Raw genomic sequence first — 24,344 nt, 5'->3', positions numbered from 1 at the left:
GACAGGGTCTTCCGGGGACCCTGGGTGGCAGCGGGCAGCGCGGACTCCCATGCGCGCCCTCTGGTGGCCACGGTGGGGAGGACAGATGTAGGGTGGGAGCCTAGGGGGTCAGCAAGTGACAAGGAAGAGACAGGGTTCAGATCCTAGTTCTGAGAGTCGCTGCACACGCTGTGGCTGTCCCAGGCTCTGGTAGCAAGCATTTCCCTGGGACGAGGGGTTAATGTTACCGCATGTGTCACCCTCCGGCTTCAAGGGGTGAGTCACCCCATAAAATCCCAGAAACTGGCTGTGAGGGACACAAGACGCTGGGTTTTGTGGTGTGTAGATGAGCTTCATGCCTCTCCACCCCCAGCGGAAGACTGGAGGAGAGGGACCTGTGAGGAGCGCAGCCAGGGGTGTGTGGGGTGAGGAGGGGCCATGTGAGGGTGGTGCCCCCAGGAGGAGGGGCATCTTGTAGACTTGGTCTCCAAGAGGCCGCTCGTGGGCAGGATGGATAGAGGCTTGAGGAGTCCAGGCTGAGTGACCAATGAGGTGAACTAGCTGGCAGCCTCTGTGATGTGAGGACCAGAGTCAGGGCCACCATCTGTGATCCTGGCATCCAGGAGACTGAGGCAGGAGGATTGCCATGAATTCCAGCTCATTGTCTCATTGCACTCCGACTCAAAAAAAAAAAAGTTGCACACGATAGCGTATGGCGGCCATCACAACACTGGTGGAGGCAGGGAGAGTAGGGACCACCCTGGACCACACAGGACGCAGAGGAGAAAAGAACCTGCAGTGGGCAGGGCTTAGCGGTTACAGCGCCAGCCGCAGCCACATCTAAAGAACACACACAGGACGAGGGCTAGCCCAGGCTAAAGCGCTCATCCCACAATCGAGGACCACACTGCTGAGGCAGGAGTGTGACCGAGCACCGCCGGAGTGCCAGGGCGTCACCAGCATCATCGCTGACCCACACATCTGTCCTGAAGTGGCACAGCCTCAGTCTCCCTTGGACCCTGGCTACGCCCTCTTCCTGGGGAAGGGGACGGAAGGCAGGGGAGGGGAGGGGCCACCTGGGCTGGAGTTACTGTGGTGGTCACTGGAGCAAGGCAAGCCTGCCGGGTGACACGGACAGGGGCTACCCCAGGGAACACGGAATTTTGGGGCCAGGATGGGAACCCATAGCACAGGCTCTTAGCTGTACCTCTGTCCCCAAAAGTCAGACATACAAACAAGGCCATGTCGCTGTCCCCACACCAGGAGCCACCATTTGTCAAAAATAACTTATTTTATTGTGCATCGTCCTGGAGTCGGCTTGTGCCCCCTGATGGCCCAGACATGAGGCGCCCATACACTGCCCCTAACCCTGCGAGGTCGGAAGTATTCGCCGACCTGAGACCCCACAACCTTCCCCGGCATCTCAAACCTGACCATCCCCTGGTATTCGGAAGCTCCCACACCGCAGTGCGCCAGTCTGGAACAATAAAATTATAGCCAGACAGATCCAGGAGGGAGCAATGTGCACCAGCATCCAGAGAGGCAGCTGTGGAGGATGGGAATCAAGGTGGCACGCACAACTGACTGGCCCCCAAGTCTGGAGCCGCTGGAAGAGTCCCACAGGCAGGGCACGGCCCGCAGAACCCTGCCCACTGCAGGACATCACACGACGGCAGAGTCCTGGGTAGTCCTAGGCAGTGCCGGGTGCTGCCAGGTCAGGGCGGCGGCCGCAGGCGCTCCAGCCCGTTGGCATACTGGAAGTCCAGGCCGCACTCGTGCTCGTACATGTCCAGCGCTACCTCGCAGCTTTCCCGCACCACACGCTCGGCGTCGGTGCTGTGCTCCCGCAGTGCGGCCAGGCAGGCGGGCCTGGCGATGGCACCCAGGGCCTCTGCGCATTCGTGTCGCACCATGGCGCTCTCGTTGGTGCGCGCCAGGGTGGCCGCCAGCTCGCCCACAGCCGCCTCGTGCTGCAGCTGGCCCAGCACGTAGCCCACCTCATGGCGGAAGAGAGCGCTGCCACAGCGCAGACCTGCATGTGAGCGCAGGAAAACGGGTCACAACAGCTGCCTGGGGTGCCAAGGCGGGGACCTGCATGACCAAATGGTCAGGACCACCCAGGGCAAGTGACCAGGCATTTCCCCAGGACCCCGCCAGGGCTGCATCGTTACCAGGTCCCATGTCCCAGGTCCAGCCTCACCTTCAGCCAGGGCCAAAGCCGCCTCCTCGCCACCCACGTTGCGCAGGGCAAACATGGCGCGGTACCGTTCAAAGAGTGGCAGCGCCTCGTCCAGCAGGGCCTCCCGCAGCCGTCCCACGTCCTGCTCGGCTGCAGGGGGTGCCGGATCCACGGAGAGGTAGGGTCCTGCACTCCCGGCCTCTCCAGGGTGCTGCTGCAACCACTCCAAACGCCCGACAGCCAGCTGGCACGTCTCAGCCACCTGTGAGGGTGGCAGAGGTGGTGTGGGTCCCAAGGCTGGGTGCACGGGGCCGTCTGGCACATTCCCCTTTCCGAGACTCACACCAGCCAAATGGCTTCAGGCTGGACAGACCAAAGGGGCCAAGCAGGCCCAAGCTGTGTGCAGAGGCCCTGTAGCTGGACCTCGCGGGCAGAAGGCGGGGGACAGGCTCATGCACGGGAGCCCACAAGGAAGAACAAGGCCAGAGAGCAGAAGTGAGCGCACCACAGGAGCAATGGGTAGACTGCACTGCACAGCGCAGCCCTCCTACGCTGCATTACTGCTCAGCCGTGAACACAAGGGAGGCTCTGGCATAAACACTGCATGGAGCCACCTTCAGGTCATGGTGGCCAGGGGCACAGACACAAAAGGACACACAGCGTGGGTTCCACTACAGCAACATACAGAGTGGGGATCCAGCGTAGAAAGCTGATTCGTGGGTGAAGGGGGGGGATGAGCAGAAGTCAAATTCTCAAGGCTGGGGACCCAGAACCGTGGGAGGGCTTAGGGCCGACCCTGCCCCCATCTCTACAGCATCCTTTCCCAGGAGGTTTCCCTGGCAACCAGGCATGGACTCCACAGCTGGCCTCACAGGCAGGGGCCAATATCCTCACCTCAACCACTGGGTCCGTAGAATACTGTTTGAGGAGGTCTAGAACTTCCGGGTTGCCGATCGCCCCCAGAGCTTCCCCTAAGGAGACAAGTCAGTCATGCAGGGTTTCCATGGTGTCCAGAGGCTGCACATCAGCTTCCCAGTCGGCCAATCAGAATTCTTACCCCAGAGGTTGGCCCCCTGCGGCTACAGCAGCCCCACCCCACCAGAAGTCATTGGACTAGGAGCTGCACAAGTGGGCCAAGGGGACAGAGTGCGCCAAGATCCCGAGGCCAGGAACGGGTGGCCTCCACCACCCTAGAGTCCTCACTGCAACCCTTCCCGCTAAGGCATGCCACGGGGTCGCGCCCTCACTCACCCGCCTCGTGTCGCACCATGGGCTCCTGGCTCGTGTCGCGCAGCACGTCCATCAGCACTGGGATGGCGCGCGAGTCCTGCATCTGGCCCAGGCAGTAGGCCAGCTCGTGCTTCAGCAGGGCAGAGCTGTCCTCGAAGGCCCGGCTGATCCAGGCGATAGCGTGCGGGCCCCCGAGTCCCCGCAGCGTGAACAGGGCCCGGAAGCGGGCCTGCAGAGGCTCCTTGGGGTCCACCAGGGTCTTCCCTATCGCCTCCACCTCCTGCTCCGTCACCATGGCGACGACCTCCGGCAACCTGCCACAGAAAAGGGAGCAGGTGAAGCCCGTGCCGAGGTGCACACCTGCAGACCCAGTCCCGGGGATGCTGAGGCCGGGGATCTCCCCCAGACCTCCATATCCACCACTTCCCAAGGCGCTGTTGGGCCATCTCCGTCACAGGAGGTGGCCTCACGCAGAAGCCCATGGTTTCTGCTGTGCTGCTCTCTCGGCCGCTGGCTCGCACGGCTTCTCCCGTGTCACAGGCTCCACACGATGCCCACAGGAGGAGGCACGGATGGAAGCCAGGCCCCGGGGACCTGGAGGATGACCTCCAGTGACCCCATCTCCTGGGACGCAAACCCCGAACTGAGGACAGACCCCCTTCAGGACAGCTTGGATGACAGATCTGGAAACTGGATCTCACGGCTGCCTAGCTGATCCTCCCACGACTTCACGTGAGATTCCTCCACAGTCGCCGAAGCCCCGTGCGGTACATTTCACTTCACTCCTCCCCTCCGCGCCCCCTGCGCGGCCTGACAGGCGCAGGACGACACACCCAGTTCACAGACACTCTCATGGGTGAATTAACACGGAAGCAGACATCTACAGCTATGAGAAGGGCGCTCTGCAAAGACCCTGGCGGATGCTTCCCAAACAGGACTGACAGGCTGTGCCCAGCTGGAAGGCCTCCTGGGCGCTGACGTCATCCAGCTGCCCCCGGGTGTAATGAGGGAGGCATGGCTGCCCAGCAGGGACGCCCAGCACCTCGCTGGAGACGCTGAAGCAGGGGGATGGCCGGTCCCAGATCCTGCTTCCAAAAACGGGAGCTGCGCGGGCCCGGCGGCACGAAGCCGCTGCTCACACCCCGGCACCCCGGACAGCCGGGCTGCCGCGGCGGGGAGGCCACCCTGGGATACGGGAGGCCCCGTGTCGGGCGGCGAAGTGTCCCCCGGGGGCACTTCCGGCGCCCCTCACCGTGCTCTCGGCCACGAGGACTCGACGCTGACTCCGCACACGCAGGACGCGTCGACGAGGTCGCGGTGACGGCGCCACAGACAAGAGGAGAGCTGGTCAGCAGCCGCGGCAAGCGCAGCGTAGCCTAGGCGCCGCCATGACCAGGCCGGGCGGAACCAGTGCTCAGAGCACGAGGAGCGACTTCCGGTCTTCCTCCGGAAGAGGATTCTCTCCCCTGCCCACTCCTAGAAAAATCAAAATGGTTTGTTCTCAAAGCTCAACGGCGAGCAATACCGACGGAGCGTGCGCGAGGCTTCGGGGCGGGGCTCTACCGCCGGGGGCGTGGCCAGTGGTCTGGGGCCGTAAGAAAAGGTGAGCGAAAGAGGGGTTAGCAAGCAGCTCAGCGGGTGAGGGCGCTTGCAGCCAAACCCGACGACGAGAGTTCGATCTTGGGGGCCACAGGCTAGACTACGCGCCTCATGTGACATGTGCATGAAATCGATGTTTAGAAATTTTGTTTGGTTTTTCGAGACAGGGTTTCTCTGTGGTTTTGGAGCCTGTCCTGGAACTAGCTCTTGTAGACCAGGCTGGTCTCGAACTCACAGAGATCCGCCTGCCTCTGCCTCCCGAGTGCTGCCGCCACCACCACCCTACAATATTTAGAAATTTAAATACAGGGCTGGAGAGATGTCTCAGCAGTTAGAGACTGGCTGCTCTTGCAGAGGACGGAGATTCCATTCCCAACACCACACAGTGGGTCACAACTGTCTGTAACTCTAGTTCCAGGGGATCTGACACCCTCACACCAGTGCATATAAAATAAATTTTTTTAAAAGATACATCATATGTGCGTGAAGATGCCATAAAGAAGTTCATTATTACATAGTTATGTAAATTTAATCTATGATAATGACTTTTTAAAAATAAAAGTAAAGTGAGTTCGAGACCAGCCTGGTCTACAAGAGCTAGTTCCAGGACAGGCTCCAAAACCACAGAGAAACCCTGTCTCGAAAAAACCAAAAAAAAAAATAAATAAATAAATAAATAATAAAAGTAAAGTGAAGGCAAGATTAAAATACACTATATATTGATCAAAATGCCCTCAGCTAGGCCGTTATTATATGGGCTTGTATGATATATTAAATAAATATGGAAAACAAGTGTGAGTACATATGATGAAGATACACAATGTATATTTATGGACGTGCCAAAAAAAGTTAAAGTAAAATGAACACTTTACTGAGAATGAATCATTTCAAAACATTTCACAGCCAGACAATGGTGGTACATGCTTTTGATTCCAGCACTCAGGAGGCAGAGGCAGGGGGAGTTCGAGGCTAGCCTGGTCTACAGAGTGAGTTCCAGGACAGCCAGGGCTACACAGAGAAATCCTGTCTCAAAACAAAGAAAAAATAAACAAAACAAAATAGAAAATAAGTGAAAAGCACCGCCACTCTTCCACTGCGATATTGAGTCACCTGTCAGTCCTCTGCGGGAAGGCAGGACAGTGAGCTGCGCTCCTGGCTCAGTCACCTGCACCATGTGATTTAATTTCCTCTCAAGACAATGTTTTTAGACCAGCCTTTGCTCTCAGCCTGGGGTTGGCCTGCTGAGCGCTGGGACCACTGAACATCACCATCTACCCCCTGAGGACTCAGAAAGTTGGCTCCCAGAGTGACATGGTGTGCGTGGAGACAGAGGCAGAAGAAGGGCCAGCCTGGTCTAACGGGTGAGCTCCAGGCTGAGTGAAAGACCCTGCGTTCAAACACGACAGAGAGCAATTGAGGAGCACGCCTTAGGTTTCACATGCACGTGCACAGGGAAAAATAAACAACAAACATTGCTGCCGATGATGACTACGTCACCCGTGGACTGTTCGCCACGGGGCACAGCTCAACTCATGTTTACATGAAGCTTCTGGAAGGGCTGGGGGGGGGGAGCCCTGCAGCGGGGCAGAGGGTGGGGTGATGCCAGGTGTAATCTGGACCTCAGAACAGCACAGGGGAAGCGGCGGATGCAGGGGTGCAGGAAGCAGATATGGCTTCAGAAGGAGGCTGGTGCTCCGGTCACTGCTTGGCATGCTGCCCAGGCTGCGCTGGGAGGAACTGATACCAGTGCCCAGCAGCCATGACTTCCCTTCTGCAGCTTCTCCACCCTGAGTTCAGCATCCCTGTGGCTGCAGGCCTGCCTTCCTCCCGAGGCATTTTCTACTTCACAGCTGTTGGTCAGCTAGCAGCCATTAGCTTGTGGCCTCAACACTCCTGTCTCTATAAAGAGTGGGGTTTTGCTAGGCGGTGGTGGCACAGTCTTTAACCCCAGCACTCACGAGGCAGAGGCAGGAAGATCTCTGAGTCTGAGGCCAGCATGGTCTACAGAGCTAGGGCCAGAATAGGTTCCAAACCAAAGCTGCAGAGAGAAACCCTGTCTCAAAACATTTAAAAAAAAAAAAGTGAATTTTGGTTTTTGTTTTTCTGGATCCTCCTGCCTCAGTGTCCCGGCTGAGAGATCAGAAGCCTGCGTCACTGTCTGGTTTGGAGGGGGCACTGTTTTATTTATCTTGTTACATTTATGGGTGGAGCACAGATGTCCCTGTGGTCAGAAGACAACCTGAGGAGCTGGCTTCTTCTACCGTGTGTGCCAAGAATCAGGCTCCCCATGCACCTTTGTCTGCTGAGTCATCTCTGGGCCTTTGACAGGAATCTGAACTCCTGTCCTCATGCTGGCCGGGCAAACACGTTACCCGCTGAGATATCTCCCACACCTCCTAATTTTTATTTTTTCAACTTTATTTTTTGACAACAGAGCCAGGTGGAGACGGGGGCTGTGCCCCTCTGAACCCCTGGGCGGCTGTGAATTTACTGTCACCTGTCTTCCCACCCAGGCTCTGGGTTCCCAGGCCCGGAGTGAGGTCCTATATGGTGCTCTGAGTGCCACTGTGTGGTGGCATCTTCTGTGCCCCCCCAGGAGGTGCTGCCTTCTGTTACCACATTTGGCTCTGTCTTTTCCAGACTCGGTGACCAGGCTTTTCTGATCGGGTCCTCGGTCCAGCGTGCTGATTTAATTGATCTTAATTTAGGGAGCTGGAGTAATGAATGACCCAGTGGTTAAGAGCACTGACTGTTCTTCCAGAGGACTCGGGGTTCAATTCCCAACACCCACAACTGTCTGTAACTCCCAGATCTGACACCCTCACACAGACACACATGCAGGCAAAACACCAGTGCACAAAAAATAAAAGTAAGTCGTTTAATCTGGGTGGTGGTGGCACATGCCTTTAATCCCAGCACTTGGGAGGCAGAGGCAGGTGGATCTCTGTGAGTTCAATGCCAGTCTGGTCTACAGAATGAGTTCCAAGACAGCCAGGGCTATACAGAGAAACCCTGTCTAAAAAAACAAACAAGCAAAAATTATTTAATAACAATATTAATAATAAAATTTAGGGCTGGAGAGATAGCTCAGTGTTTAAGAGCACTGGTTGCTCTTCCAGAGAAACTGGGTTTGGTTCCCAGCATCCACGTGGCAGCTTGCAACTGTCTGTGATTTCAGGATCCAACACTTTCATACAGACACACGTACAGGCATAACACCAATGCACACAAAGATAAAAAATAAATTAAGCCGGGCGGTGGTAGCACACGCCTTTAATCCCAGCACTCGGGAGGCAGAGGCAGGCGGATCTCTGTGAGTTCAAGACCAGCCTGGTCTACAGAGCTAGTTCCAGGACAGGCTCCAAAGCCACAGAGAAACCCTGTCTCGAAAAACCAAAAAAAAAAAAAAAAAAAAAAAAAAAAAGACAACAAAGGTATAGATTAGCAAACTTCAATACATCATCAAAATATTTTTCAACTATCTTAAAAAACCAAAATATGCTGGACAGTGGTGTCGCACACCTTTAATCCCAGCACTCGGGTGGCAGAGGCAGGCAGATTTCTGTGAGCTCGAGGCCAGCCTGGTCTATAGAGTGAGTTCCAGGACAGGCTACAAAGCTACAAAGAAACCCTTTCTTGAAAAAAAGAAAAAGAAAAAGAACCCCTCCCCCCCAAAAAAAAATTAAATGTATAGATTTTCTTCTTTGTTTTGTTATTTTCTTTTAAAGAGTTCCTTATTGGGCTGGAGAGATGGCTCAGAGGTTAAGAGTATTGCCTGCTCTTCCAAAGGTCCTGAGTTCAATTCCCAGCAACCACATGGTGGCTCACAACCATCTGTAATGGGGTCTGGTGCCCTCTTCTGGCCTGCAGACATACACACAGACTGAATATTGTATACATAATAAATAAATAAATATTTAAAAAAAAAAAGAGGAAAAAAGAGTTCCTTATTTTGTGTGTATGTATGTGTCCACATGAGTTTATGTGCAACCCATGCCAGCAGAGACCGGAAGGGGGCGTCGGGTCCCCAGAACTGGAATCACAGGCAGTTTGAAGCAAACCGGGTCTTCTGCAGGGGCAGCCAGTGCGCTAAAACCACTGAGCCCCCCCTTTTTTTTTGAAGCCCCCACCTTGAACTCCTGATCCTCCTGCCTCCTCTCCCCCAGCCCCGGGATGACAGGCATGCTCTACGTGCATTTTATTTTTTGGTGGGTACTGTGCGTAGGACCTCGTTCGTGTTGGCAAACACATCCACTGAGCTGTATTTCCGTTGTGGTTGTTATTTATTCGACATGTGAGATCTCTAAATGCTCTTGTGTGAGTTAGTGCCCTCCCGTGGGGGTCAGCTGATGAGGAGCCCACTCTCTTCTTCAGGTGCATCTGGGGACCAGTCTCAGCATCACAGGTGCGGCAGCGGGCACCTTTACCGGCTCCTTCATCACTTGCTGACTTCCCACCTGAGCCTTCCAGCCCCTGGCACCCATGAATCCACTTCCCAACTCTGGACATTTCCTGTCATGAAGCCCAAATTGTGCGGCCCTTTGTGTCTGTCCCTGCTGCTGGACACAGTGTCCTTTGGGGTCCCTCTGTCTGATAAGCTATCAGAGCTCTGTCGTTTGTCAGGGCCATGTGGTGTTCCACGGCATGAATGGGGCCTGAAGCTCCCTCCTCCACTAGTGGACACTTAGGTTGTGAATGAAAGGGGGCACCCATGTCCGCGGTAGGAGGCTGGGGGTGGGTGACTGCGCCTCTGCTGGCCTGGCCCTGTGGCTTGGCTGTTCGTTGTTCTGCTGCCAGCCCCTCTCCTGTGTGGGCTGCGGATTTCACAACCTGCCCAGCAAGGAGAATGACCCATCTTTCCCCAAAGCCTTGCAGCGTGATTTGCCTTGTTTTGGAACAGGGGTGAGGCACCGGAATCTGAAACCGTGACCACACTGTGTGCTGAGCACCCCGAGGCCTTTGCGCAAACCTTTCCCCCTTTGCCCACGGAACTCTGCCCCCCAGCTCATCCTTTGCCATACATATATATACACATGTGTGTCTTTAGAAAAATTTTCAAAAATTCTGTTTGTTTAGTGTGTGTCACTTAGTCAGGGGGAGGCACAGGTTTGTGTGTGGTCAGAAAGTCACAACTTGTAGGAGTTGGGTCTCCCTTCGCCAAGTGGGCTCCGGGTATTGAACTCAGGCCGTTTGTCTTGGTCTTGCTGGCCCCTACCTATGTTTTTTTTTTTTTTTTTTTTTTTTTGAAGCGGGAACTTCTTGAGCTTTGTTTCGAGCTGTCATCATTATGGCTTCCGGGAGTACTCGTTTAAGGCGCATAATAAAATTCTTTAGAGGCCGGGGTGGGGTGTTCTCACTTTCAGGTGAGGCTGGTGGATTGTTTCCAGTTCGAGGCCAGCCTGGCCAGAGAGTGAAAACTCTCGAAAGATCAAAACAATACACAAATGCCTAGTGCGTGCACAGCAGTGTCCGCGCGCCGTCCGCCGAGAAAACCAAAGTTTCGGGGTGACGCATCCCCACTTCTTCCTCAAACAGGAGCCACGCCTTCCTCAGCGCCGAGTCATCCGCGTTGTTTTCCCCATTCAGCACCCGTCTCCAGTCTTCCTGGACCGCACTTCCGACTGCGGTTGCCCCGGGCAACGCGTGCCGCCCCGCTTCCTGTATTGATTTGAATCCTGAAGGACGTCCCAGACTCCCGAGCTGCCCCGCGCTGCAGCGCGCAGGCGTAGTTGTACGCGGTGGGCGCAGTCCGGCACGGAGTGGGCGTGCCCAGGGGGCGTAGCTTCCAGACGCAGCGTGGTGGCGCTTCAGGGGGCGTGGCCCCGGAGGGGCGTTAGATGCTTGAAGGGGCGCGGTTTCAGCTGAGGGCGCAGGGGATTGGAGGGTGCGATGTGCGATGGGCGTGGCTATGGGCGTGGCTCCTTGGGAAAGCCCAGGTGGCGTTGGGAGGGGAGGCAGAGGGGGCGTGTCCCGGCGCGCCTGCGTGTGGGGGCGTGGCCTGGGCGCGGGGTTGCGCTCGGCGGCGGGGCCGGTCGCGGGCGCGCGCGCGGCCTGCGGGACAGACGGAGGGAGGGAGCCGGGTTGCCGCTGACTGCCGCCATATTAGCGACCGCGGAGGCCGGGGGATTCCCGTGAGCTGCGGCGGCGGGGCCTGGCGCAGCGGAGGGGCCTCGAGCGGGCGCGGCGTGTTCCTGGGCCCGGCTGGAACCGGCGGGAACCGACGGGAACCGGCTGGCGACGGGAGCGAGGCAGGTGAGGACCCAGGTGACTGGGGGACCCGCCCCCCAGGCCGACCCCTTCCTTCTCCGGGGCTCCCTCACGTCGCAGCGACCTTCGGTTCTGGCCTCCACCCCGCCAGCTCCCCGCGTCTGTCAGAGCCCTGCATCCCCAGCCCCGCTGCGAGCCCTGCTCCCCCGGATGCAGGACACCACCCGTGCTGCTTTCCCGCACCCCGGAATGCAAACGCACCCTGCTCCTAGGTCAGCCCCTGAGTCACCCCAGCCCCGAGTCGCCTGCACTCGGCGACCTCGCCTTGACCTCGCCCTGTCCATCATAGTCCTTCTTCCCCAGAGCCCGCCTCTGAGCCCGGCACTGTCCAAATCCAGGGCATTCCACATGTTGTTACTCTAGACCCTAGGTCAGTCCCGGTGTCACCCCGACCTCTACCTTCGTGCACTCGCACACCCGGGTCACCCCCTTCCTGCTCCCACCAAAACCACACAACCCAGATGAAGGCCTTCATCCCGGAGCCATCTGTCCTCGGTGACCTCGCCCTGCCCACTACAGCTCTCTTACCCTTTTGAGCGATATTACCCCAAATTTAGGGCATTGTCCTCCATGCTGCACACTCAGAACTCTACAGCTACAACCACTCCCCTGTACTCTTTTGACTCCCAAATCCAAATCCCCCTGCCTCAGACACTTCCTACCCCCAAACTGAACTTCCAGATCTGAGTCAGTCTCGTAAATCCACCAGCCCAGGAGTCTCAGGTACAGTCTTCTGCAGGTGAGGGGTCCCCCAGTGGGAGACTTGACCCGAAGCGCAAGGCAGTCTGTGTGTCCCTAAGCCGACCACATGCCCTCTCAGGTCTGAGTCTCCTCCCTGTGTCCCTCCATCTGCTATCCCTGACTCAAAGCCACTGTCCCCTCAAATCACCTTTGCCCACCCATCTCCCGTCTAAGCCTGATGCCAGTCCCTGTAAAAGGTAATCTTTCCTTCCATGCTCCCCGTATTCACCCCCTAGTCCAGAGCAGGTGAGAAGCAGGTCCCCTACCCTGTTCATTCCCCTGGCTGCTGAACCCCAGTCCCAGCTCCTCCCAGCAGTCTGAATGAACATGGGTGCCCAGTGAGCAATCACCCAGGACAGACCACGCAGCTGGCTCTGAGCTCTGGGGTCAGGCTTGGAGAGACGGGGCTTTGGTGGCTCCAGCTCTCGTGGGGCTGGAATGGCAGGTGTTACAAATATTTTGCTTGTTTGGTTTGTTGGTTGTTTGCTTGAGACAGAATTTCTCTGTGTAGCCCTGGCTGTCGTGGAACTCACTCTGTAGACCACGCTGGCCTCAAACTCAGAGACCTGTCTGCCTCTGTCTCCTGAGTGCTAGGATTAAAGGTGTGCACCACCACACCCAGCAGGTGCTGTAAATATTAGCGGGGTTCCTCTAAGGATGTCTTCAGGGTGGACTTGTTACTCTGGAATTTAGCCCAATGTCTTGTGGCTTGTATCAAGGGTGAATTCTCTTTGCCAATACTAGCCCTCTGCTTCCTCGCCCTAGAGGGTCGGAGCTAGCTGTGCACTGCAAGAGTCCTGGCAGAGGACGCGGGCCCAGGGCCTTTGCACGTGCCACAATAGCTCACCTCAGCCACGCCCCAGCCCCTCACTCAGATTCTAGACAGAGGCTCCACCCTGACCTACAGCTCCCAGCCTTTTTTTTTTAAAGAAAAATTTGTGTATGGATTTTTTTTTTTAATATTTATTTATTACGTATACAATATTCTGTATTCCTGCAGGCCAGAAGAGAGCACCAGACCCCATTACAGATGGTTGTGAGCCACCATGTGGTTGCTGGGAATTGAACTCAGGACCTTTGGAAGAGCAGGCAATGCTCTTAACCTCTGAGCCATCTCTCCAGCTCCCGGATTTTTTGTTTTTATTTTGATTTTATCTGTATGGATATTTTTCCTGTATGTATGTTTGGGTAGCATATTTGTGCCTGACAGAGACCAGAAGAGGGTGTCAGATCCCCTGGAACTGGAGTTACAGACAATTGCGAGTTACCTTGTGGGTGCTTGGAACTGAACCTGGGTGCTCTTAACCATCTCTCCAGCCCTAAGCTGTGTTTAGTTTGTGTGTGTGTGTGTGTATGTGTGCGTGTGTGCTTGTCTGTATGCATACCGTGTGCAGGCAGTGCTCATGGAGGTTCAAGGGGTGCCATGTCCTAGTACTGGAGTTATGGGCACTCACGTGGGTGCTGGGAACTGAACCTGGGCTCCTTGCATGTGGTCTTTACCATTGAGCCATCTCTGTAAACATTTAAATGTTTAATCCTTAAACATTTTTTTGGTGTGTACATGTGCATATGGTGTACATGTATGTTTGTGCAGGTACACACAAGCAGAAGAGGATGTCACGTGCCCCACCCTGTCCCTGTCTCCCTTACAGCCTGGACAGCCAGGAAGCCTCAGCCATCCTCCTGCCTTGGTTGACATGCGTGTGTGTGTGTGTGTGTGTGTGTGTGTGTGTGTGTGTGTTCAGCAGAGCCTGGCCTTTATGGGGTCTGGGATCTGAGCTGGGTCCTCAGGTGTGCCACCCCACAGCCATGCATTTTTGTCTTGAGACAGGATCTCAGTAGGTTGTCTCAGCTGGCCTGGTACTGGCTGGCCATCCTCCTGTCTCAGCTGCCACAATAGCTGGGACCACAGGCCTGTGCTTTCAGGGGCTTGGCAGGACCTGGACTGTCCTTAGAAGTCGGAAGAGCCCCGTGGGTGTGGGCGGGAGGACACAGGTCTTAGGAACCTGAGGCTGGAGGGTCGTGAGTTCGAGGTCTGTGTACAGTGGCCCTGAGGATGTAGGTTGGGGACACCTGTCCAGCAGGAGGCCACACTGTGTACAGCTGGGTGTCCAGAACCTCTGCTTCTTCCTTGTGGCGGGTTCCTTCCTCACAGCACAGACCCAGGACAGCATTCCCCTGCCTCGGCCTCCTACTTGGCACTTGTCCTTGCTTCCATCCTGTTGGCTGTCAGGTGCAGCAGGTGGCCCCACCCCCCAGAGCTGTAAGCCTTGTCTGCACCCCACATGTCTTTATGTGTCTGTGTATCTGTCTTTCTGTGTGTGCGTGCATCTCTTTTTGTATGTGTGTACTCTTGTGTCTGTCTTTGTGTGTCTGTATCTCTGAATGTGTGCCTACATGTGTGTGTCTCTGTGTGTGTGTACTCGTGTGTCTGTGTATCTCTGTGTGCCTACATGTGTGTGCATGTGTGTGTCTCTGTGTGTGTGTACTCGTGTGTCTGTGTATCTCTGTATGCCTACATGTGTGTGCCTGTGTGCATGTGTGTGTCTCTGTGTGTGTACTTGTGTGTCTGTGTATCTCTGTGTGCCTACGTGTGTGTCTGTGTGCATGTGTGTGTTAGGTGGGTGTGCGTACGTGTGTGTGTGTGTGTGTGTGTGTGTGTGCGCGCGTCTGTAGGTCAGAGGGCACCATGCAGGGGTGAGTTCCTCTGCCCACCATGTGGTCCCATGCTGCAGCTTGGGCGTGTGGCTCTCCAGCCTTCTGCTGGGCGCTCTGGCCCCGCCCCTTTCTGGGTTTGTTTTCACTGTCGTCTCACTCTCGCTCAGGAGGCCTCAAACATGCAGCAATCCTCCTGCCTCAGCCTGCCGAAGTACCAGGATGGCAGGTGTGCACCACCATGTCTGACCCCAAAGAGGTTTGAGGATGAGCTGATGTCCCCTGTCCCCATCGGGAATTCCCACTATCTTCACCAGCCTTTGCTTTAGAAAAGTTTGTTGTTTTTGTTTTGTTTTTTAGGACAGGGTGTCTATGTAGTCCGGGCTGTCCTGGAACTCACTCTGTAGACCAGGCTGGCCGCGAGTGCTGGGATTAAAGGCCACCACTGCCTGGCTTGAAAAGTTGGTTTTAATTATTTTTTCCCATGTTTTTATCTACTTTATGCAGATAATAGTCTCACGTTTTACATTTTATTAAAATAGATAGTTGTGGGGTGGCCATCGCCTGTATGTATTCTAGAGCTTTCCATTACCCTAAAGTCCACCCCGTTCCCGAAAAGGATCACCCCAGCCTCTGACCCAAAGGTCTGTTCTGAAAGCTTCCCACCATGGCCTCCCTGGTCAGTGTCATCTCTGCTGGGGATGGGGTGCACACGCTTTGACTGTCTGCGTCCTCAGAACTGCCATCTTGACCTCTCCTGTCCCGAGTGCAGCTGCGAGGAGGGCATGCACGGTGGCAGGGGGAGAGCTTGGTGCTGCGTTGCTTGTCCTGGGGAAGCAGCCCACCTTGCTAAGAAATCCTGTAACCCCAGGGCCTCTGGGACTCTGTACCCCACCCCTAGGGTGCCCATGACGGGGAGAGCTGCAGGTGTGGGGTGGGTGGAGGCCTCAGCACTGCGGGCCCTCCCTCCCATAAGGCCCCTGGGCCCTTGGTCTGCAGAGCATTCACACGCAGGCAGCCACACTGTCATATGGAGACCCACACGCGGTACAGTGCAGCGGTCTGTCCTACAGACTGGGGCAGCTCCGAAGGACGGTGATGGCACCCGGTCTGCCCAGCTGGCACAGGGAGCTGAGAGTGGCCCACTGCTGGATGAGCAAGTGGGCGGGGGTGCACGTGTACTGAGGGTCTTCTCACTCTGGTCCCATGCTGGGCGAGGCGGTTTGCTCAAACCCCAGGTGTGTAGGACAGCTGCAGTACCCCTGGGGTCCCTGACTGATGGGAGCTGTCACCTCCTGCTCTGCTTGTTTCTCCTGACTGGAAGGCCGCTGTCTGGGCCCTGCCATGTGCCTGCTTCTGTCTGTCACACCGGCCACCGTTTACTACTGACGATTCTCAAACCCTTTGTACCGTCTCAGTTCTGCAGTTATTCCTCATACATGCACACAGGAAGAGCCCGTGCCTTCCCGTGCAGCCTTCTGAAAGGTTGCTGGGTGTAGGGTCTCCTGGAGGCTCAGCCAGAGCTGTGTCTCAGGGAATTTGTGGTAATACAGGTGAGAGCAAAGTGGAGTGGGGACCCCGTTCCTGGACAACAGGCCAGCTTGTTAGCCTGTGTTGTTGGGAAGTCCCTGCCTTTGCCCTTAAAGGTATCTTGGGAGCACATGCTCTGGTCAGCATATGAGCTCTGTGGGACATCTGATCTGAGGGTCCCTGTGTCCAGTGCCCCCAGTGGGCACTGCTGCAGGAGCTGACCACAGCTCTGCACTCGGCCTGTCCCCATGTGTGTTTCCAGGGCAGGGAACAGTCCTGACCACATGGCTGCCACCAGTTGGGACAGAGGGAAGAATGGGGCAAAGAGGCCTGGTGTTTTCGTGTGCCAGGGCCTGGGTGCAGCTGGCTGCCAGCCTCCATCTCTGCCTGCTCTGTGCTGTGGTGCCTTGCGCAGCTCCCGTTGCCTTAACGGGGAGTGTGGAATGCTCCTGATTCCAGGGACATGCGTGCTTGTGCGTGTGTGCGTGCGTGCGTGTGTGTGTGTGTGTGTGGAATGGGGCTCAGCACCCTGCAGGGCCCAGCAAGCCCCCCCCCCCGGCCACAGTGCAGCATGGTGTGTCCCCACACCTTGGCTGCAGGTGGGGGCTCTTCTTGGGTTCCTTGACACACCAGCCATGAGGACCAGTTTTTCAGGATTTGTAGCCCCTAGAGGGTGTGACTTGCTGGCAATTAAGGGTCAGATGAGCTGCACTTCCGTCCTTGGGGGAGCTTCCTGGTGACAGGAGCCCAAGGGCCTTCCTGTGCCCAGTGCCAAGCAAGAGGACAAGTGTGCACTGGGGGTGGGCGACTGGTGACCCCTGGCTCTTGGTGGCATTGGCAGGGCCTGGCATAGGGCTCCATCACACCCGGCTCCGTTCACTTTTGTGTGCTCTTGGTCCCAGTGGTCACCAAACTGTGATAAACCCCCACCCACAGCATCCTGGGATACAGCCAGGATCAGGCCCCTGGGGGAGACTGACTCTTAGCAGGAAGGCACAGGACCCAGAGCTCCCAAGGGTTAGCTGGGCCTGGCTGGGCTTGGGTGGAGTGGGCAGGCTTGGAGCAGGACCCTGCCTCCTGAGGGGAATTCATGAGCCTTAGGCCTAGGCCACCTGGCTGCTGGATCAAGTTTGTATGCAAGGACTGGGGCCACCTGGGCTTCTGGGGACCAGGGAGCAAGAAAAGGCCCAGCCTTTCCCTCAGAGAACCAGGCAAAGGGGTGGGTCTGCTCCGCCAGGCCAGACAGCAGCCGAGCCACCAGGCAGTCAGTGACAGTGCTTCATCTGCACTAGGCTCCCACTCCTGCACCCCTCAGCCCCACGCATCACCCCTGTCCCCCTCATGTCAGCCTCTCACTTACAGTGGTGAGGTGACACATTTGAACGGCTCCCGAGCCTTTCCCTGCCCTCCCTTTGTGTCTTCCAGGCCTGGGTCACGTGAGTAGGCTGCCCGTCCGCTTGTATCTAACAATGGAGTTGAACTCCTGATCCTCCAAGCATCCTAGCCCCAGGAGCCAAGCGAGGCAAGAGGATTGTGTGCTCCAGACCAGCCTGTCTCCCACGCTGGGTGGCTAGAGCAGCAGGCGGCAGCCCGGTCTCTGGGTGCCTCCTCAAAGTCGCTTTAGCGCCTTCCTGTTCATGACTGAGTAATGCTCCAGTGCGCAGATGGGCCTGCAGCTGGGCAGGCTTCCGCCCGTGGTTGTCTGTCTCAGGTCACACAGTCCCTTCAACTGTTCAAGGGACTAAGGCCTGAGAGAGTGCCATGCTCTAGGACCGCTGGAAGTTGGTGCTGAATGAGGACCAAGCTTTGGTGTGGGAAATGGAAAGTTCTGGGGAAGGATGCAGAGCCAGTGTTTTGCTTCTGCCTTTTGTGTTTCTCTGTATTCCGTGTGTTCAACGTTGGGTGGAGTGGGAGGCTCAGGGCTCAGGCCAGAGGGGCCCAGTGGTGGGGACGGCGTACATGTGCACGCATAAGTCATGCTGTGGTGTCTAGGGCCTGGGGCAGGAGGTCATGGGAAAGTTGGCAGCCCTGCAGCTCTGCACTGGGTACTGTTGACATGGACTGTCCCCCAGGCTATAGGGACCTTTGCCTTTTTGTGTCTCCGCTATGAAGTATAAAAGCCACATAGTGCATAGACCAAGGGCCTGGTCCTCTGTTAGCAAGCAATAGCCTCACAGCCTGAGATCCTGGACAGCCTGAGGGCTCTGCCCTGGCTGACCACCTCCCCTCCCACCTCAGTTGTAAGCTGTCTGAGTGGACATCAAGGGTGATGGGTCATAGTTGCTCCAATTGCTGATGGAGGTTAGTGTCCCCAGTCCCCCACACATACACACTTAGCTTGGCACTGGCCCCACCTCCCTGTTAGCACTGGTCACTCCAGGGACTGAGGCTCATCACACAGGCACACACTCAGGTACATCAGAGCCAGCCTGGGACTGCTGGAATGTCAGGACCAGGGCGGATCCTGCTTCCCAGGCTCAGGGGTGCTGTGTTCTTGACTCCTGGGATATACTCCTTAGGCATGGTGACACACATTTAAGGCAGGACATTAAGATTCAAGGTTATCCTTTGCTATGTAGAAGGTTGGGGGCAAGCCTGGGCTACATGAGATCTTGTGTCAAAATTAAGATTTACAGCGGTGGTGGCGCATACCTTTAATCCCAGCATCGGGAGGCAGAGTTCGAGGCCAGCCTGGTCTACAAGAGCTAGTTTCCAAAGCTACAGAGAAACCCTGTCTCAAAAAAACAAAAAAAAACAAACAAAAAAAAGGAAACAAACAGAGAAACCCAGTCTCATAATAATAATTGTAATAAAGAATTACAAAGCAGCCCAGTCTGTCTTCCCGGTTGTTGTGTTCCACGGAGGCGCTTACCTTGTGTCTGCCCTGCAGGCTGCCCTCAGCTGCGGGCCCCGCCCCGCCCGCCATGGATCAGGACTATGAACGCAGGCTCCTGCGGCAGATCATCATCCAGAATGAGAACACAGTACCGTGTGTGAGTGACTGGCTGCGCCCATCGAGCCCCCAGTGTGTCACCTGCAGACCCTGGCCAAGGGACCTTTTCTGGGGGTCGCCTCAGCTGAGCCCCCCACCTCTCTCCCAGGTCTCAGAGATGCGGAGGACCCTGACACCAGCCAACTCCCCAGTGTCCTCGCCCAGCAAGCATGGTGACCGCTTCATCCCCTCACGGGCTGGGGCCAATTGGAGTGTGAACTTCCACAGGATCAATGTGAGGGCCAGACCTAGCAGAGAGCGGGCTAGTCACCCCGAGGTGGGCACAGCCCCCCATTGCGGTGTTCCCTCACGGGCTGCTCTCCCATAGGAAAACGAGAAGTCCCCAAGTCAGAACCGGAAGGCCAAGGATGCCACCTCGGACAACGGCAAAGGTGAAGGTCGGCCCCGCCCATTCAGCCACAGCCCCGCCCACCCCTCCAGCCATGGGCCCCGCCCAGAGCACACCCAACAACCTTCCGTCCTGCCCCTGCAGACGGCCTGGCCTACTCCGCCCTGCTGAAGAACGAGCTGCTGGGTGCAGGCATCGAGAAGGTGCAGGACCCGCAGACAGAGGATCGGAGGCTGCAGCCATCCACGCCCGAGCACAAGGGCCTCTTCACGGTGAGCCAGCGGCAGCCAGGGCCCCGTGAGGGAGAGGGATGTGGGGGGGCCGGGGCTGCTCTGTCTGCGGCATCCAGCCCATTCTGTGGCGGCTTTGGGCGCTTGGGGGTTCCCAAGCCCTGAGGCCACAACAGCCACTCCGCACGGTGTCCCTGCCCCCAGTATTCCCTTAGCAGCAAGCGCTCCAGTCCTGACGATGGCAACGACGTGTCTCCATACTCCTTGTCCCCTGTTAGTAACAAGAGGTGAGCCACGCCTGGGTCCCCGAGTGTCCGGGTGGTGATAGGGACGCGGGTCTGGGACAGCAGCAAGCGGCCTCCTGCTGTCCCCGCAGTCAGAAGCTGCTGCGGTCGCCACGGAAGCCCACGCGCAAGATCTCCAAGATTCCTTTCAAGGTGCTGGATGCGCCCGAGCTTCAGGACGACTTCTACCTCAACCTGGTGGACTGGTCCTCCCTCAACGTGCTCAGTGTAGGGTTGGGCACCTGCGTGTACCTGTGGAGCGCGTGCACTAGCCAGGTGTGCACCAGGCACCGTCCATGGGGGTTTGACTGACCACAGGCGGTGCAGCCCACGGGAGGGGGCAGAAGGAGGGAGTAGTGAGCACAGAGTGTGCCTGTTCCTTCGATGCCCCCACACAGACATACACCCACTTCTCCCTGAGGAGACGTGAGTGGTCCCGGAGGCAGGGACCACTGTGGATGCTGGGGCTCTGGTGCCATCTCTGTACATTCCACCCCGTGGGCACTAGCTGGGGAACACAGGTCTGAGGCCAGAGCATCTGCCCTCACTCTGACCTCCTGCCCACAGGTGACCCGGCTCTGTGACCTCTCTGTGGAAGGGGACTCAGTGACTTCTGTGGGCTGGTCTGAGCGGGTGAGTGAGGAAGGGGAGCCCTGGGGTCACCTGTGACCCCTAAAGGAGGAGGGGTGGAACCCACCTGACCCTTTGATCTTTGAGTAAGGCCACTGAGCTGGAGGCTTCTTCCCTGTGCCACGAGCCTTGCCATCTCTGAGACTGTGCTGCTGCTGCTCACTGCAGCCTGGGGTGCAGGGGTGGGCGGTGTCTCCCGCACAAGGCTGGCACAGTGGTGGCCGAATGGTGGTGTTGCCAGGAAAGTCCCGCAGACGGTTTAAGCAAAGCAGTATGTCAAGGTAGCTGAGTGTGGTGGCTCCCAAGGCTGGAGGATTGCCCTGAATGTGAGGTCTACTAGTCTGGATTATAGAGTGAGCCCTTGTTTTAAAAATCAAAACAAAAAAATGGGCTACAGAGACCGTCCTGCCTCTCTGGGCACGAGATGGGTAAACTTCTTGTCCCCATATCCAGCTGATGGCCACCTGGCCACTCCTGTCCCTCTAGGGAAACCTGGTTGCAGTAGGCACACACAAAGGCTTCGTGCAGATCTGGGATGCGGCCGCTGGGAAGAAGCTGTCGGTGTTGGAGGGCCACACTGCACGCGTTGGTGAGGACCTGGCCAGCCCAGCCGCACCCTTTGCCCCAGCCCTGCCCAGGCCCGGGCTGACCCGCTTTCATCCTGCAGGGGCACTGGCCTGGAACGCAGACCAGCTGTCATCGGGTAGCCGTGACCGCATGATCCTGCAGCGCGACATCCGCACACCACCCCTGCAGTCAGAGCGGCGGCTGCAGGGCCACCGGCAGGAGGTGTGCGGCCTCAAGTGGTCCACAGATCACCAGCTGCTCGCCTCAGGGGGCAACGACAACAAGGTACAACTGCTGTCATTCCTGCCCTGCCCCAGGAAGGCACGGCCCTGGGGTCATCTTAGGACATAGAGCTTATGACCCCAGAGTTGGCCTGGGCATGTGCCTGCCCTGGGTGCATGTTTCTGGGTGGGCCCCTGTCACAGCCTCGACCTGCCCGCAGCTGCTCGTGTGGAACCACTCAACCGTGAGCCCTGTGCAGCAGTACACGGAGCACCTGGCAGCCGTGAAGGCCATCGCTTGGTCCCCACACCAGCACGGACTGCTGGCGTCTGGGGGTGGCACAGCTGACCGCTGCATCCGCTTCTGGAACACGCTGACAGGCCAGCCCCTGCAGTGCATTGACACTGGCTCACAAGTGTGCAACCTGGCCTGGTCCAAACATGCCAACGAGCTGGTGAGTGCCCACGTGGGCCCGTGGGAGGCAGGAAGCATGGGGGCTGAGACCCCGCCACCTGTGTGCACTGTAGACAGATGCCGGCCTTGACCGGTCCAGACTCCATGCCCCACTGAGGGAAGCCCAAGGGCGCCTCCAAGCCCTCTGCAGCCCTCACACCTGGTCTCCATCCTAGGTGAGCACACATGGCTACTCACAGAACCAGATCCTCGTATGGAAGTACCCGTCCCTTACACAGGTGGCCAAGCTCACTGGCCACTCTTACCGTGTCCTCTACTTGGTGAGTGTCGGCCACTGTTACTGTCAGCCCCCTGGGGCCCCACGTGGTGGACTTGTTCCTGGCTGGCTGAGCACCGCCCCAGCCTTCCTGCTGTACGCTCCTAAACAGTGTCCCCCTACCCCGGGATGTGGGAAGTGGAGGATCCTCCCCACCAGGCCTCTGTCCAACAAAAGTGCCAGTGTCCCGCCTGCCTGGTAGGCCCAGCTTGGGAACCCAGGGCTCAGACCCACCGCTGCAGGGACCTTTGTGTCCTGCACCCTCAGCCTGGGGTGTGTCCCCTGGCACCTACCTGGCTTCTGCCTGGGTCTCAGAACCTGCCTGCTGCAGCTGGAAACAACCAGGTCCCTTTTGTCCCCTCTATAGGCCATGTCCCCTGACGGGGAGGCCATTGTCACTGGGGCCGGAGACGAGACCCTGCGGTTCTGGAACGTTTTCAGCAAAACACGCTCTACAAAGGTAAGGAGGGTGCGTGGTGCCCTCACATGGTCACACCCCTTGGGTTCTCAGGGCACACGGTCATTCTTGTTCCCTGTTCCCAGGAATCCGTGTCTGTGCTCAACCTCTTCACCCGGATCCGATAGACCCGCGGGCGGGAAGTGCAGCCCCTTGGGGCAGAGACAGAGCAGCCAGCATGCGTGGCCCTGCTGTGCCCGCAGACCCAGGAGGCATCTGACGGGCGGGAGCCGGGCTGGAGACCCCAGAGTCTCATTAAATGCCTCATTGTGAGCTGTGAAGCCAGTGTCTGGGACAGGGACACGGGGACCCTCGTCCACCGGCTGCATCCCCTCTCTGCTGGCCGCCAGCGCTCTCAGATGGACACTTTTGACCTCCCTGTCACCACTGCCCGAGCCATATTGGACACAGCTGAGCAGGAGGCCCGAGACCCCCATCAGAGCCCCAAACCCAGTGTCACCTGGACCTGTGGAGCAGAGCCGATATGCCGCTCTGCAGCCACCCCAGCCAGAACATCCTGGGAGGTGCTGGCGGGGCCTGCGCCTCTCGCCCTGACACCCTGATCGCGCTGCCACTCTGTGTCTGTGTGTGCGCCTCCTGTAACCCATGTGTCACCTCGCCCCTCCCCAGCCAGCTGCCTTGTCTGCCTTATCCACTTCCTCTTGGCCTTCTGGAAGCTTCTCAGGCCTCCCTGACCTCAGACCCCCATCTTTGCTGCTCCTCCCCAGTGTGGTGGCCATGACCGTGGTGTGTGCACGTGTGTATATATGTATTTGTGATGCCTTGGGGTCTGTTGTGTGTTTTGTTGCCTTGTTCTAACACTCTGATGGCCGGAGAAGCCACTGGGCTTAGGACACAGGTTACTGTGGGGTCTGCTGCCTGAGGCTGGGAATGAGGCAGACAATCTTAGCTGTGCTCCCCAGCAGGGGCTTCATCCCCAGGCAGCGGGGTGGGTGGCTCAGCCTGTCGGGAGTCACCAGAAACGGTACACCCTGGGACCCTTGTTGCCACAGGAGGCTCCATAAGCCACCTGCCTGAACAGAACAGCCTTGTCCATCTGTCAGTCCCAATACCACGCTTGTGAGTGAGGCTGGGCTGGTCCCCAGTGGACAGACAGCTGTGAAGGGTGAGGTCCTATCTCTACCGAGGGAGAAGCTGCCACTGTGGTGGAGGCTCAAAACTGCAAGCAAGCGGGTGTGGTCCAGGCCCCCATCCACACACTGGGGAAAGCCTGCAAGGGTCCTGAGTGGCCAGGGAACTCAAGCCCCAAGTGCCCAGAGGTGGCCTTCTGCAGCCTGGGCAGTGGGCAGTTTGCACAAAGTCCCTGGGGCAGGACAGGTCCAGTATGTTGCAGAGAGGGAGTTGATGTTTGTGCTGTGGGAATGACCCCAGATGGACCCTGGTGCCTGGGTAGCTGCCACCGGATACCGGTGCCACCCAAGGGCAGCGAGGTGGCCATCAAGTACTTGTGTTGTTTATTGCAGTAAAAAAGACAAAACATCCACTGTACTATCGTAAGATGAGCTCTGTAACAATCACTGCTAATTCCGGGGCATCCTCTGACCAAAGGTGCAAACCCAACCACATCCATCACGAATCCACTTCCCTCTGTGGACCCCTGGGTCACAGACATTTACTGTCATGGAGCCCACACTTTCTCCCTCGCTGAGTCCTGTGTCCTCGAGGTCCCTCCACACTGGCTG

The 24,344-nt window shown here is 57.3% G+C and overlaps 2 protein-coding genes across 4 annotated transcripts; one reads left to right on the top strand and one right to left on the bottom strand.

The window, feature by feature from the left end:
- Positions 1 to 1,282: 1,282 nt before the first annotated feature.
- Positions 1,283 to 4,868, bottom strand: LOC130875809 (deoxyhypusine hydroxylase). 3 transcript variants are annotated; one of them, XM_057772039.1, is made up of 5 exons: positions 4,641 to 4,868; positions 3,410 to 3,702; positions 3,053 to 3,129; positions 2,180 to 2,420; positions 1,283 to 2,011 (listed from the first exon to the last, which is right to left on the bottom strand). In XM_057772039.1, the coding sequence occupies exons 2-5, from the start codon at positions 3,681 to 3,683 to the stop codon at positions 1,695 to 1,697; spliced, it is 909 nt and encodes a 302-aa protein (XP_057628022.1). In that variant the 5' UTR covers positions 3,684 to 3,702; positions 4,641 to 4,868; the 3' UTR covers positions 1,283 to 1,694. The 3 variants fall into 3 exon arrangements, with proteins under 3 accessions (XP_057628022.1, XP_057628021.1, XP_057628024.1); XM_057772038.1 differs by lacking the exon at positions 4,641 to 4,868 and adding an exon at positions 3,797 to 4,627; XM_057772041.1 differs by lacking the exon at positions 4,641 to 4,868 and adding an exon at positions 4,090 to 4,627.
- A 6,145-nt stretch (positions 4,869 to 11,013) lies between these two features.
- LOC130875556 (fizzy-related protein homolog) lies at positions 11,014 to 23,428 on the top strand. The gene is made up of 14 exons (XM_057771551.1): positions 11,014 to 11,239; positions 19,071 to 19,173; positions 19,282 to 19,407; positions 19,501 to 19,564; positions 19,666 to 19,793; positions 19,956 to 20,038; positions 20,128 to 20,311; positions 20,603 to 20,668; positions 21,152 to 21,254; positions 21,333 to 21,517; positions 21,675 to 21,908; positions 22,084 to 22,188; positions 22,552 to 22,644; positions 22,728 to 23,428. Exons 2-14 carry the CDS (start codon positions 19,105 to 19,107, stop codon positions 22,767 to 22,769), a joined length of 1,482 nt encoding a protein of 493 aa, XP_057627534.1. The 5' UTR covers positions 11,014 to 11,239; positions 19,071 to 19,104; the 3' UTR covers positions 22,770 to 23,428.
- The last annotated feature ends 916 nt before the right edge of the window (positions 23,429 to 24,344 follow it).

This window comes from Chionomys nivalis, chromosome 6, assembly GCF_950005125.1.
Source record: "Chionomys nivalis chromosome 6, mChiNiv1.1, whole genome shotgun sequence".
Taxonomy (NCBI): Eukaryota; Metazoa; Chordata; class Mammalia; order Rodentia; family Cricetidae; genus Chionomys; species Chionomys nivalis.
This window is presented reverse-complemented; position numbering and strand designations above follow the sequence as displayed.

Bases quoted from the DNA above. Each gene is read 5' to 3' on its own strand.
- LOC130875809 (XM_057772038.1), bottom strand. From the start codon at position 3,870: ATGGGCTTCTGCGTGAGGCCACCTCCTGTGACGGAGATGGCCCAACAG. The intron at 3,703-3,796 runs GTCTGGGGGAGA...TTTCTGTGGCAG, and splicing joins GGGAAGTGGTGGATATGGAG to GTTGCCGGAGGTCGTCGCCA. The intron at 2,421-3,052 runs GTGAGGATATTG...CCACCCTCACAG, and splicing joins CTACGGACCCAGTGGTTGAG to GTGGCTGAGACGTGCCAGCT.
- LOC130875556 (XM_057771551.1), top strand. From the start codon at position 19,105: ATGGATCAGGACTATGAACGCAGGCTCCTGCGGCAGATCATCATCCAG. The intron at 20,312-20,602 runs GTGTGCACCAGG...TCCTGCCCACAG, and splicing joins GGAGCGCGTGCACTAGCCAG to GTGACCCGGCTCTGTGACCT. The intron at 21,909-22,083 runs GTGAGTGCCCAC...TCTCCATCCTAG, and splicing joins CCAAACATGCCAACGAGCTG to GTGAGCACACATGGCTACTC.